Source organism: Polypterus senegalus, chromosome 3 (genome assembly GCF_016835505.1).
Source record: "Polypterus senegalus isolate Bchr_013 chromosome 3, ASM1683550v1, whole genome shotgun sequence".
NCBI lineage: Eukaryota > Metazoa > Chordata > Cladistia > Polypteriformes > Polypteridae > Polypterus > Polypterus senegalus.
Genome location: NC_053156.1, coordinates 123,005,377 through 123,019,009, shown reverse-complemented (window position 1 = coordinate 123,019,009; position 13,633 = coordinate 123,005,377). Strand labels below are relative to the sequence as shown.

Sequence of the window (13,633 nt, the reverse complement as noted above, 5' to 3'; positions counted from 1 at the left end):
TAAAACATAATGTTTAATGGATTTTGTTTGTTTGACTTATTGCTGATTCTCAGGAACCCTGTAACAGGCTGTCTTTTTCTTGTTAGACCAAAAGAAAGTGACAGTCTTTTTCAAAGTTTCCAGCCTCGGACAGTCTCAGTGAGGCTCGGAGAGAGTGTAGGCGACACATCATACCAGTATAGCCGAATTACGAGTCAGTGCTCCACCAAGCATCTGTGTGGGTAGTTGTGTTGTGTGCAGATACTGTACTGTTAGAGTTTCATAGTGATTCTCAAAGTACAGTATTATTTGCAATGAACAAAACAAGTAAGAAACTGCATCATTTTACACTGAAAACAAAAACTTCATCTAATTTCTCATTTGCATTCTGATTTAAAAAAAAAAAGTTAAATCTAATGTCTTATTTTAAATTTTTTTTCAGCTTAAGTAGTCCTGTTTTTTTATACAGGTACTGACAAGTTTAGGTTACAGAGTTGCATGAGAGACAGGAAGGGGAGTCCAGGTTTTCAAGGAAAGTACAGGTACTTTATTACTGCATAGAGAAGACAGTTACAGTCTCGAGATTTCATTCAAAATAGGAGCTGTTGCTTCAACACTGAAGCACACGATATCGGAGCCATGACACAGTAATCATCCTGCTTTACTTTCCATCTTCAGATGAAAAGAACACCTGCGGCCTAGAATCACTGCTGTGGCAGAACAGGAGAGTGCGAGGAAGAGCAGGTCAAAGCCCAGTGTTAAATGTTCTTAACATTGTGCAACAAGTACGTTAGGTGGTAAACCTGATCCTGCTGAGGCAACCAATTGCTTTGCCCTTATTTCCCTGTTTACCAGACGCTGCAGAGTAGCTACGTTAGAGATGGTGAATTTGCCATATAGTCACAATGGTATATGTATTTTCCCAATGTTCGCTATAACGGAATTATTGTATAGTCTCATGAGTTTCATTACAACAGGATTCCACCTGTATTCATCACTGTTAATGAAGGCTGCTATGTATTCAAAACTAGTTTGCTACATTCTTATGTTAAAAATGAAAGTCACTAGATGAAAAATAAATGAAATTTAGAAGAAAATAAAAAAATGGTGTTTTATGTGCTCATTCATATCTACAGAGCTGTAACCTGAGACTCACCTGTATTCATATTTTATATGAGCATTCATAATATACTATTTTGACACCTATAGTTGTAAGCTTTATTAGCCTATTCTGAGAAAGGGATTAGCAAATAGGTTCAGTGATTTTTACTACTTTAGTTCTGATACCTTAATTGTGTTTTTTAATTCAAAATGGATATTAATCTAAAATGTTAAACAGAAATATGTGGTTTGAGGGCATTGTTTGTCTTTAATATTAATGTGTTCAGATGGTCTGAAAATATACTTCTGAATTAGTAACAAGCATTTTAAATGTATCTACAGTATGTTAAGCTGGATGTTTCTGCTATAATTAATAAAATAAAAATGAAAATTAAGCTTTATGGTTTAGGTTTATTCATTCACTGAACTGTTTATTAGTGATAAATTATAAATATTCATATACAAATTAAATGACTTTTGTAACCATTAGACTAATAATACAAAAAATAATTGTTCATCTCAAATTGCTTTATTTTCATATTACTATATCCCAGTATATTACAATCTGGAGTGCATAATAAACCAGTTGACAATGTATGGTGGGTGAAATTCTTCTTCCTTTATGGATTTCAAAAAAGTTCTATCAGCATGCTAAAAATTTGTGAGAAAATTTAAATGTAAAACATGTTCTGTCGCACAATGTGCAAATCTGTGTGTGCAAAAGGAAATGAAAAATGTGTTTTTATGTTGGTATATTAGTGCATTAAAGGTAATGTCTTTGTATATGGGAAATAATGAGCTAATGAGCTTTCCCCTTTAAGAATATTACTCAAAGTAACTTAGGGCTGCCACTAACAATTATGTTGTAAAGGATTAATGTATTTAGTTATCAATAAATCAAATAATCTAATAACTAATTTTATCCATATAAAGTGGGCATATGATTGCTTGCTGTGTTTGAAAATTTATTGAATAACTTTGTATATTAAATTTGAAAACATCAAGATATAAAAAAAACACAACTGAAATACAGTGATCCCTCGCTATATCACGCTTCGACTTTCGCGACTTCACTCTATCGCGATTTTTTTCTCATACACGCTTACGTCACTACGCATGCGCTTTCTGAGAACTTTTATCTAAGCCCTACGATGGCTCCTAAGCGTGCTGCTTTTTGTAAGCCTTCTGACAATAAAACTAAGTGCCGGAGGAAGATGCTTGCTATCCAGGAGAAGGTGAAACTCTTGGATATGATTAAAGATGGCAATACCCTACAAAAGCCTCCTCACACATATGAAAAGACAGCGCCAGCAACTGCCTATCAAGATGTTCTTCAGCCACGCACCCAGACACCCACTGCCTACTCCTAGTACTCCTTCAGCGGAAGAAGACAACAACGCACCTGCTGAAGATACTGCACCTCCTTTGAAGACTCTCCTACTGAGGTCGTGCCTTCATAGGTTAGTGGTTGTGCGTAAGAACTGTGTGTGTTTGTGTGCAATTAAATGTACATTACAATAATCTACTATATAAAAGCGTTCAGGATTGTCCTTCCGTCCCGTGAGTGCAAAGCGTAGCGCTATTCCACTTATTACAGACTTACTACTTGTGGCTTGAGGTACGAAGCGACGCAATGTGAGCAGAGTTATGGTGCTCTCATCGTTCCCTTGCTTTTGTGTGCGATGCGCTGGAAAAATAGACAAAATTATATCTCTGGAAATAATTAATGTTGATGGAGTACAAATGCCTCACCGCGTAGTAAATATCAGGGGAGATGGTGCTTGCTTATTCTCATCTATGGCTTATTTAGTGCATGAAACTCCGTCTTTAGCGGTACAGATTCGGGCTGATAATGTACGACTTTGGACAGGCACTTGAGGGGATAAAAAAAACTTCGGGAGATGTTATGAATGGGCACTTTGATGTTCTCATTCCCTACATTTACATGCCTGATGTACACATGGAGCGCACAAAAATTGAGGATAAAAGTCGGTCGCCTTAAAAGGTGAGTGCGCCTAGTAATATATTTGTAACATCTAATATGTCTTATTTTCTCTTATTTTGTCTAATATATTGGGTAATACGAGTGTAATGGTGACTAAAGGGTGTTATTTCATGTCTAGAGGGCTCTAATAATGTCAAAAAACGTATTTAGAAGGTCGTAAACAGGTTTTCTATACTCTAACTGCGAAAATATTCGATTTATAAATAAAGAATCCTACTTCACGAAAATTCATTTATCACGGTAGAGTCTGGAACAGATTAACCGTGATAAACGAGGGTTCACTGTAACTCTAACAACATTACAAACGACAACATTGTTAACAACAAAATATTTGAGTCAAAAATTTTTAAAAGGATATTTTTGATTGATAATGATTATTAACATAAGTCCAACTTGGAACAAGACCAGAAATTAAGCTTCTGCATCCTTTTAGACCTAAGTGGTACATGTCCACATGCTTTGGGCTATTGCTGCCTTTCTTCTTTGTGATTGTATTTCCAGTGGCTGAAAATGGGCATTGTGATGCACAAAATGACATGTACACACAAATATTACTTTGCCAAAATAGCCAAAGTGGAAAACTTTGAGTATTCATTTTCCACAGCTGCAGTGGGTTCCAACCTTTTTGGAAAGAAAGCTGTCCAAAATAGGTGAGAAACTCTTTTCACACCATTTAGTTGACTGTGCCTTCTTTAGCTCTAATAATGTCTCTGTCATATGGCTCTGAGTCATACCCTATTAGACCATCCACCAATGACACTTTTCTTATTCTTCTCTTTAACATGGGCTGCAGCAATTACAATTATGTTTGCAGACTCTCCTCTTTAGCTCATCTCCAGCTCCTATCTTGTGCAACTCTCACCTGGAGTTTCTACACAGATGTGTTTCTTAAATGCTACATTCTATATGGACTTGATCTGTCGGTGAATCAAAGAATAATAACAGTATAGATACTATTTCTCTAGCTTGATCCCTACTCAAAACAATGTAGTTGTCCATGGGTTGTCAAGAGTGGAAAATAACAATTTTTATATTATCATTTGTGAATGAGCAAACAGTGAATTCATTTAATATAGACATACTGTAATAATGTATCTTTTCATTTCCAGAAATAATGAAGAGAAGATGGCAGAGGTTACTACTGACAAGTCTTCAAATCTGAAACCTACAATAACAAATGGTAAGTAGGAAGTTTTTAATCTATTGTGCCTGCAACCTTTTTTTCTTAAGAGTTACCTTTGCAAAAGTGATTCTTAAGGGGAATGCTAAGTAATAAGCTGTTGAAAATGTTACTCGTATGATTTGTGTTTTTTTTATTAATTTCTTTAAACATCCACTAATCTGGGGATAATGGGATCTATTCCAAATCCAAGCCTGGGAATTGGTATTCTCGGGTAATCACTTGGGGTTGGCCGACTTGTATAGTACAGTCAAACTTGACTCAAAGAAGCTGTCATGGACCTCTATTTGAGCTTTTGAACTACAAGAGAAAGAGTTGATGTTCCTGTGATGCTAGGTTAATTGTGGTATGACATATCCAGATGTACTAGTCCTTTGCAATAGAAACCTTGAGATAAGAAGAACCTGTGGAAGTAGTCAGGGCGTGTGCTGAGTGTTTACAAAATAGTGACTAGATACTGTTGAACTCCTTGCTGTTTACAGCTTTGGCTCTGGAACAAGCCTTCCTAGTCTTCTCTCGCTCTTTCTATCCCTCTCCTGTTCTGAGGTCACCCAATAATGGACACCCCAGACGGGGTTGGGAGTACTTTTTAAGCCTGGTTGCATGCCATGTTGTTGTAATATGTACTCGGGGATATCAGAGAGGGTCACCTTTATGTAACTGTAGAAGAGAAAACTTTTACTGTTATTTCCTTGCTTCTAGCCTTTTCTCACGAATGGTCACATGTTTTGGGTACTGACCAAAAGAATAAAATTGTGGCTCAAAAATGTTAGAATGGGGTTCATGTGCAGTATCATTATGGTCACTGTCATTTCTGACACATTATTTAGGACTTTGAGTACAACTGCTACTATCCTAGATGTCTGAAGTATTATCTGACTTGGTTGCCTTGGGAACCCTTCAGAGACTGTTGCTTGGGATAAACTAACCTAATATGTCAGGACTGGCACTTTGCCACTAAAGCCTTTACCAGTATGAGGATTACAATATGCAAGCTTTTGAGGCAACACAGGCCCCTTCTTCAGGCAAGAAGATGATTACATCTTGCCTGAAGAAGGGGCCTGAGTTGCCTCGAAAGCTTGCATATTGTAATATTTTTAGTTAGCCAATAAAAGGTGACATTTTGCTTGGCTTTTCTCTTCTCTACATTTATAATGGCTAACACGGTACAACACCCTAGTACTCCAGTATGAGGAGAAAGAAAATAATTTAATTTACGATAACTTAATTTACATAATCTTAGCATGCTCTCATAAATCCTTTTGCCTAATGTGGCATTCCTAGAAACTCTCTCCAACTAGTTTGTGATAGGGCAGTCAGATCGAACATTAGTATTTGCATATTATTTGAATTTATTTTAAAAAATTCTTGCTCTAAGTGGTAGGTGCCTGTTGTGGCAGCAATCCCTGAACCTGCTGGTGGACACCAGCAGTGAGGTATGCCGTCAAGCTGAAGAAGGATTCCTACAGGACCCTTTTGTCCTGTGGGATGCCGGAGGCAGCTAATAGGTACCGGCAGGCCAAGCGGAATGCGGCTTCAGTGGTTGCTGAGGCAAAAACTTAGGCATGGGAGGAGTTTGGGGAGGCCATGGAGAACGACTTCGGATGGCTTCGAGGAGGTTCTGGTCCACCATCCAGCGTCTCAGGAGGGGGAAGTGGTGCAGTGTCAACACTGTGTATGGTGGGGATGGTGCGTTGCTGACCTGGACTCGGGATGTTGTTTTTCTTCGAAGACCTCCTCAATCCCAATAACATGTCTTCCAATGAGGAGGCAGAGCCTGTGGACTCAGAGGTGGGCTATCTCATCTCTGGGACTGAGGTCACCGAGATGATCAAAAAACTCCTTGGTGACAAGGCCCCGGGGGTGGATGAGATACACCCGGAATTCCTCAAGGCTTTGGATATTGTAGGACTGTCTTGGTTGACACGCCTCTGCAACATCGCAAGGACATCAGGGACAGTGCCTCTGGATTGGCAGACCTGGGTGGTAGTTCCCCTTATTAAGAAGGGGGACTGGAGGGTGTGTTCCAATTACAGAATGATCACACTCCTCAGCCTCCCTGGAGAGGAGGGTCCATCAGATAGTTGAACCTCGGATTCAGGAGGAACAGTGTGGTTTTTGTTCTAGTCGCGGACAGTGGACCAGCTCTACACCCTTGCCAAGGTCCTGGAGGGTGCATGGGAGTTTGCCCATTCAGTCTACATGTGTTTTGTGGACTTGGAAAAGGCACTCAACCGTGTCTCTTGGGGAATACTGTGGTGAGTGCTCTAGGAGTATGGGGTACTGGACTGCCTGATAAGTGCTGTTCGGTCCCTGTACGACCGGTGTCAGAGCTTGGTCCACATTGGCGGTAGTAAGTCAAACCCATTTCCGGTGAGATTTGGACTCCGCCAGGGCTTCCCTTTGTCTCCAATTCTATTCATAATATTTATGGACAGAATTTCTAGGCGCAGCCAGGGTGTTGAGGGGGTCCAGTTTGGTGGGCTCACGATTGGGTCACTGCTTGTTGCAGTAGATGTTGTCCAGTTTACTTCATCAGGCCGTGATCTTCAGCTCTCACTGGATCGGTTCACAGCCGAGTTGAAGCGGCTGGGATGGGAATCAGCACCTCTAAATCCGAGACAATGGTCCTCAGCCGGAAAAGGGTGGAGTGCCCCCTCAGGGCTGGGAGCGAGATCCTGCCCCAAGTGGAGGAGTTCAAGTATCTTGGGGTCTAGTTCACGAGTGAGGGAAGAATGGAGCAGGAGATTGACAAGCAGATTAGTGCGGCGTCCGCAGTGCTGTGGCCTCTGCATTGGTCTGTCGTGGTGAAAAAGGAGCTGAGCTGAAAGGCAAAGCTCTCAATTTACCGGTCGATCTACATTCTTACACTCACCTATGGTCATGAGCTGTGGATAGTGACCTAAAGAATGAGATCACGATTACATGCGGCTGAAATGAGTTTCCTCTGCAGGGTGTCTGGGCTTTCCTTTAAAAATAGGGTGAGAAGCTCAGTCATCCGGGAGGGGGTTAGAGTAAAATTTTGATTTTCCTTTTATTGCATTGCTTTGTCAGCAAACACAGTGTGTCTCACAATTAACCTATATGTCTTGTATGGCCGTTGGCTTCACAAATATTCCTTAAATCAATGAGGTCTAATTAAAAATATTCAGGCCACTCTTAATTAAAATATTTCTGCATCTCTAAAAGGGGAAAAAAAGCAGACAAATTGTGCGGACCCTGATTTGATACTGTGACAATCCCTGTTTTCTGGGTAAGTCCGACTGGCATTTTATTTATTTCTTTTTTTTAATTTTATTAATTTTATTGTAATCATTCCATACAAATAGATCAATTTTTACAAAAAAAATAGAATGAAAACAACTTAAGCCCCACCCCTAAGAATGAGAGCATGGCCAACGGAGTTAAACTAAAAGCTTGTAAACATACCTAAATTGATTAGTTTAAAAGGGCAATAGAGATGAATGGAGAAGAAAAAGAAATAGAGCTTATTCTAAAATATTAATTAGATCCTGCCAGGTTTTGAAAAAACTCTGTGCCGATCCTCTACCTGAGAATATGATTTTTTCCAATTTCAAATGGTATAAAACTTCGGTTTCCCACTGACTTAAAAGAGGAGAGTTAGGATTCTTCCAGTTTAGCAAAGTAAGTCTGTGTGCCAGTAGTGTAGTGAGTGCAATCACAGTTTGTTTGTCCTTCTCCACTTTAAGCCCATCTGGAAGAACACCAAACACAGCTGTTAATGAGTTAGGAGGGATTGTGACACCAAGGCTGTCTGAAAGGCACGTAAAAATTTTGGTCCAATGTGATGTTAATTTGCTGCAGGCCCAAAACATGTGACCCAGTGAAGCTGGGACTTAATTGCAGCGTTTGCAGGTTGGATCTTGACCTGGGGACAGTTTTAAGCGAGACAGATGTGCTCGGTATTAAATTTTGAGTTGAATAATTATATGCTTTGTGCATATGGAGCTCGAGTGAATTCTCTGCATTGCTACCTTCCACTCCTTTTCTGATATATTGATTAAGAGATCTTTTTCCCATTGTCCTTTTGGATCTTTGAAAGGGAGGGACTGTAAAATAATTTTATTTATTGCAGAGATGGCAATTTTTTTTATAAAGAGCTTTGTGTTTACTTGTAATGTTAACCCCTAGGTATTTAAACTGATCTGCAATGATAAAACATAATCTAATATTATATGGTTGAGAATTCACTGTAAAGAGTACACTTTTATTCAAATTAATTCTGAGACCAGAGATCTTTTGAAATTCTGTGAGTGCTGTTAAGACTGTAGGGACAGAATTTTGTGGGTCTGATATATACAGTACCATATCCTCTGCATATAGAGACATTTTCTGTTCCAGTCCCTCTCTGATAATCCTTTTTATCTGATAAACATTTCGACAGTGAACTGCCAGTGGTTCAATGGCGATTGCAAATAGCAGTGGTGACAAGGGGCATCCTTGTCTGGTACCTCGTTCTAGTTTAAAGTAGTCTGAGCAAATGTTTTTTATACAGACTGAAGCTTCTGGATTGGTATACAGTAGTTTGATCCATGCACAAATGTTCAGGCCAAACCCAAATTTCTCTAATGTAGTGAAAAGGTATTTCCATTCAATCATGTCAAATGTTTTTTCTGCATCCAATGATAATATTTCCTGGGGTGTTTGACTTTACTGGTGAGTATATTACATTAAACAGGCGTCAAAGTTTGGAAGATAAGTGTTGACCCTTGATAAATCCAGTTTGATCTTGTAATTTTATCGAAGGCAGCACTTTCTCTATCCTTCTAGCTATGATTTTTGAGAGTATTTTAACATCATTATTCAAAAGTGAAATTGGTCTGTATGATGCACATTGTAATAAGTTCTTATTTTGTTTAGGAAAAATGGTGATTAAGTGGTGAAAAGTTTGAGGTAGAATTTGATTGTCTCTAACTTCTGTAAATGTTGCTAATAAGAGGGGGAGCTAGCTGAGTGGATAATTTCTTATAAAATTCTGCAGGGTAGCCATCAGGGCCTGCTGCTTTCCCGCCTTGAAGTGACTTTATAGCATCTAGTAATTCTGATAGCGCCAAAGGTTTATCGAGTTCTTCCGCACTAAAAGTATCTATTTGTGGTATCTATAATGTATACAAGAAATGAGTTAGATTGTGTGTTGTCTTCTTTAAACTCAGTAGAATATAAGGATTTATAGTATAGTCTCTAAATGTGTACATTATGTTTTTATGGTCAATGATTTCATCTCTGTTCGTATTGGTGATTACTGGGATTGCATTGCGAACTTCTTGCTTATGGATTTGTTGAGCTAAAAGCTTATTAGCTTTCTCTCCGTGTTCATAGTAATGATGTCTTGATTTATAAATAAGTTGTTCAGTTTCTTTAGCAGTCAAGAGGTTGAGTTCTGAATGCAGAGCTTGGCATGTTCTTCATCTATTTTAGTAATTTCGCTTCTTAGCTCTGATACTTTCTTGGTTTCTAATTTATTCCTGTGGGAAAGATATAAAATAATCTGTCCTCTTAAGAAAGCCTTAAGAGTTTCCCAGAGTATTCCTGCAGACACCTCTGAGGATCTATTTGTCTCTAGGTAGAAGCTGATTTGTTTGGATTTAAATTCTGTACAGTTCTCTTCTGCTAATAGAAGCGGGTTAAGACGCCATCTGCGAGGTGAGTGTGTAGGGCATAATGACTTTAGCTCCAAGATCACAGAGGTGCATGGTCGGAAATAACAATAGCGTTGTACTTGCAATATTTACAATCATAGGCAAGAAATTATTATCAATAAAGAAATAATCAATTCTTCAGTAGCAATGATGTACTGATGAGTAGAACAAATATGTTCTTGAGTTTGGGTTTAGAAATCTCCAGGGGTCTGATAAGTTGTGGTCAGTTACAAACTGTGTAATTGTCTTAGCTGTGTTAGATGTCATTCCCCCTGTGACAGGAGTCCTATCTAAGAGTGGGTTTAAAACACAATTAAAGTCCCCAGCCATTATAATTTTATGAGTGTTCACTTTGGGAATGGATGCAAATACATTTTGCATGAATTCCTTATCATCAACATTAGGTGCATGAATGTTTATCAAAATCACTTTACAATTAAATAAGTTGTCCATGACAATCACATATTTCCCTTCAGGATTAGATACTACATCTGATGCTACAAATGAGGCTGTTCTATGTATGAAAATTCCCACTCCTCTAGTTTTCTTTGTAAAGCTAGAATTGGCCAGTCCAGTCTTTTTGTAGCCTTAACTGATTATGCTTAGTAAGTGGGTCTCCAGTAAAAATACTATTTTAGCTTTTAAACCTGTTAGGTGAGAGAATACTTTCTTTCTCTTTAATTCATGATTCAGGCCTTTAACATTCCAGCTCAGACTGGCATTTTATTCTGAATACTGTGATACCTTGCCACCTCCAAAATAATAAAATAAATCTGCCTTCATCAAGACTGCCTCTTACCTTGCTTTTTTTTACTTTACTCACTATCGTCACACTGTTAATGTCTGATTAACTAACTTGTATTCCTCTGAAATATTCAGACTTATTCATTTGGTAGCCCTAGTCTGTGACTTACTCCAATAAAATCAAACTGGATTGATTTTGTCTTTAGTCACAGCAGAGGGATTTTGTATGAATAAGAGCTAACAACAAGTGAATGAATGCTCATCCAGAAGTATAGTGCATGTAATGTAACAAGGAATACAGGTGTTTTGGACCTCAAAAACAGAAGAGAAGTTCATCTGTCTGATGTCTTATGCTTTACATACCATGGAAGAATGCTAAAAAAACCAGCATAGATTGCAGCTGGACTTACTTTCGCATAACCCTTTGTACAGGATGGACTCCATCATGTAGCATGTTATTAAGTATCACAAAAAGGGGCGAGCCTGATAATGCCGAAAGGTTAGCACTCTGTCAGACAACAATTTTCAATCATTTACACTTACGTGGTCCTGCAGTGAGTTCAGCAACTGCAGTAGGCAAATCTCGCATACCCTATGATTAGAGGTCATGTAATGTGACATAAACTTAACATGTCCTTCTCTAAAACTCATTTCAGGGAGGTCATTTCTTAAGGAGACTACCAAGAGTTAAATAGCATTGCTTACATAACTCTGCTGTATAGGGCTGCCATATAAGCGGTCTGTTATACTGCTATTGGAGAAAATAGGCACATAACAATTGCCTTAAGCAGTTGTAAAAATATAAACACTCTTAAACAGACATTACTATGGAAGTTTTCTTTAAAAGACTGATAGAAATCAGACCAATACTGCAGTTCATTACAATAATCCTGAAATGTAAAAGTAAAAGATGACACTGAAAATGATTGTCTAATTTAGTTGAAACGTTACACTTTACATGATAATCAGAACACAAATTGACAGAAATACCAGAACATAAACAGAATGATTTGAAAAAATGAGAAACAATTCATTATCCTCAACCAGAAACTATTTCAGCTATAAATATATAAACAAAATAAATTATAACAAATGTATAATCTTTTCTAAAGTGGTATGAAGTTTCATCAGAGAAGTAGGGTGAGCAAATGAAGATGGTTAGTCTATAACACAATGACAGAATGTCCTCTGCAAAGTGACAAATTAGAAGTAATGTCTCCAGAAATAATATCATTCCTTTCCTTTTTATTTCCCTTTTCTTTGTACATCAAAATGTAGTGGTAAATATTTTAAATAATTTTTAAGTAAGTAAGTAAAATTTTAATTCTAGTGAGCCTACTGCAGACAAATGTCACATGGTGCTGAACAGTAAAAAATAAAATGAAATATCAAAAACAAAATACAAAACAAGGCTACACAAATGCCTATCTGAACAGATGTGTCTTAAGCAGACACTTAAAACAATTCAGTAGATTCTGCTAATCTTAACGACAACAGAAGACTGTTCCATAACCTTGGATCAATTACTTGTAATGTGCAATCCCCACATGTCTTTAATCTGTTACTGAAAGGAGATCTAATTGAGCAGATCTACGAGCATGGTCTGAGGTGTAATGTTGAAGGAATTTCATAATAATTTGGGGAACTTGACCATGAAGAGTTCTTTAAGTAAGTACCAGAATTTTGAACTGGCCTCTAAATTCCACTGGGATCCAGTATAGAATGTGTAAAATTGGGGAAATATGGGTCCATTTGTGTGAATGTGTTAAAAGCCTGACAGCTTGTAATGTTGAAGGAATTTCATAAAATATTGGGGAGCTTGACCATGCAGAGTTCTGTAAGTGAGAACCAGAAATTTGAACTGACCCATAAATTCTACTGGAGTCCAATGTAGAATGTATAAAATTCAGGAAATATGGGTCCATTTGTGTGAATGTATTAAAAGCTTAGCAGCTGTATTTTGGACAGTCTGAAGACGAGACAAACCGATTTACTTGGACAGGTAAAGAGGGAATAGAAATAATCTAGATTTGAAGATGAGGGTTCTGCTCCATGCTCCCTTCTGGCTTCTGGGGAGCTCTCGAACCCGACACTGTTGGTAATGTAACCAGATGATCTGAACAGTGAAGACATCCAGAACGAAGCAAGGGGATTGGTGCAAAATGTGCAAAGTACTTTTATTTAAAAACAGTCAAAACAAACTGTTCAAATAAATAGTACAGTGCATAAAGTTCAAGAAATGAATAATCCGTTAAAAACAAGTGAAAAATGTGGAAGTTAAAATCAAATAAATATATCCAGTTAAAAATGGGGTTAAAACAATGGCTGGAAGCAGTCCTTTTAAAAACAAAGCCCGGTGCCTTCTTTATACTGGTGACTCCCCTGCTTCTCCCATTCAGGCTATGCACTAGGAGAGTCACCCTACCTGCAGCTGACCTTCTCTGCCTTCTGTTGGTCTGTTCGCCTTTCTGATCCCTTGCACTGGTTGGCTCCACCAGACCGTGACTTGGGCTCCCCAGCGACCAGGGCGCTCAGGCTGGGGCTTTCATTTTCCAAGTCCCAGACTCCCGCAGCCATATGCGGCGAGCCATCCTCCTTCCGGTCACTCCCGCTACGCACTAATCCTGAGCAGGAGTAACCACTACCGCCAACACCCCGCTAGTACTCGCTGCCCAGCTGCCTTTTGCTCTCAACAGCAAGTGTGCCTTCGCTCACTCACACACCAGCTTTCTCCTTCCTGCAGTCTTCTCCCTTCACCTCTGTTCACTTTTTCTTTTCCTATATCTCTCCCTCTGCACTCATGCTCCTACTATATATAATGGGGACGTGGTTCAAGTTTGGTGATTAGCAGTTCCCGCCATCAATTACGGATGAGAATGATTGCTCACCTGTGCACATAAGCAAGGACTGCCCGCATCACGAACCGCTTAGGAACCGCTCTGGCCACACTACAATGCCCCCTCT

General features: G+C 38.7%; 1 protein-coding gene across 2 annotated transcripts in view; it reads left to right on the top strand.

Moving 5' to 3' along the window:
• Positions 1 to 13,633, top strand: part of cep162 (centrosomal protein 162) — a 139,689-nt gene that overhangs the window by 48,146 nt on the left and 77,910 nt on the right. For both annotated transcript variants that reach the window (XM_039747872.1, XM_039747871.1), the window contains one exon: positions 4,195 to 4,265. In XM_039747872.1, coding sequence (XP_039603806.1) covers positions 4,195 to 4,265 — 71 coding nt within the window. The remainder of the gene's footprint in view (positions 1 to 4,194; positions 4,266 to 13,633) is intronic.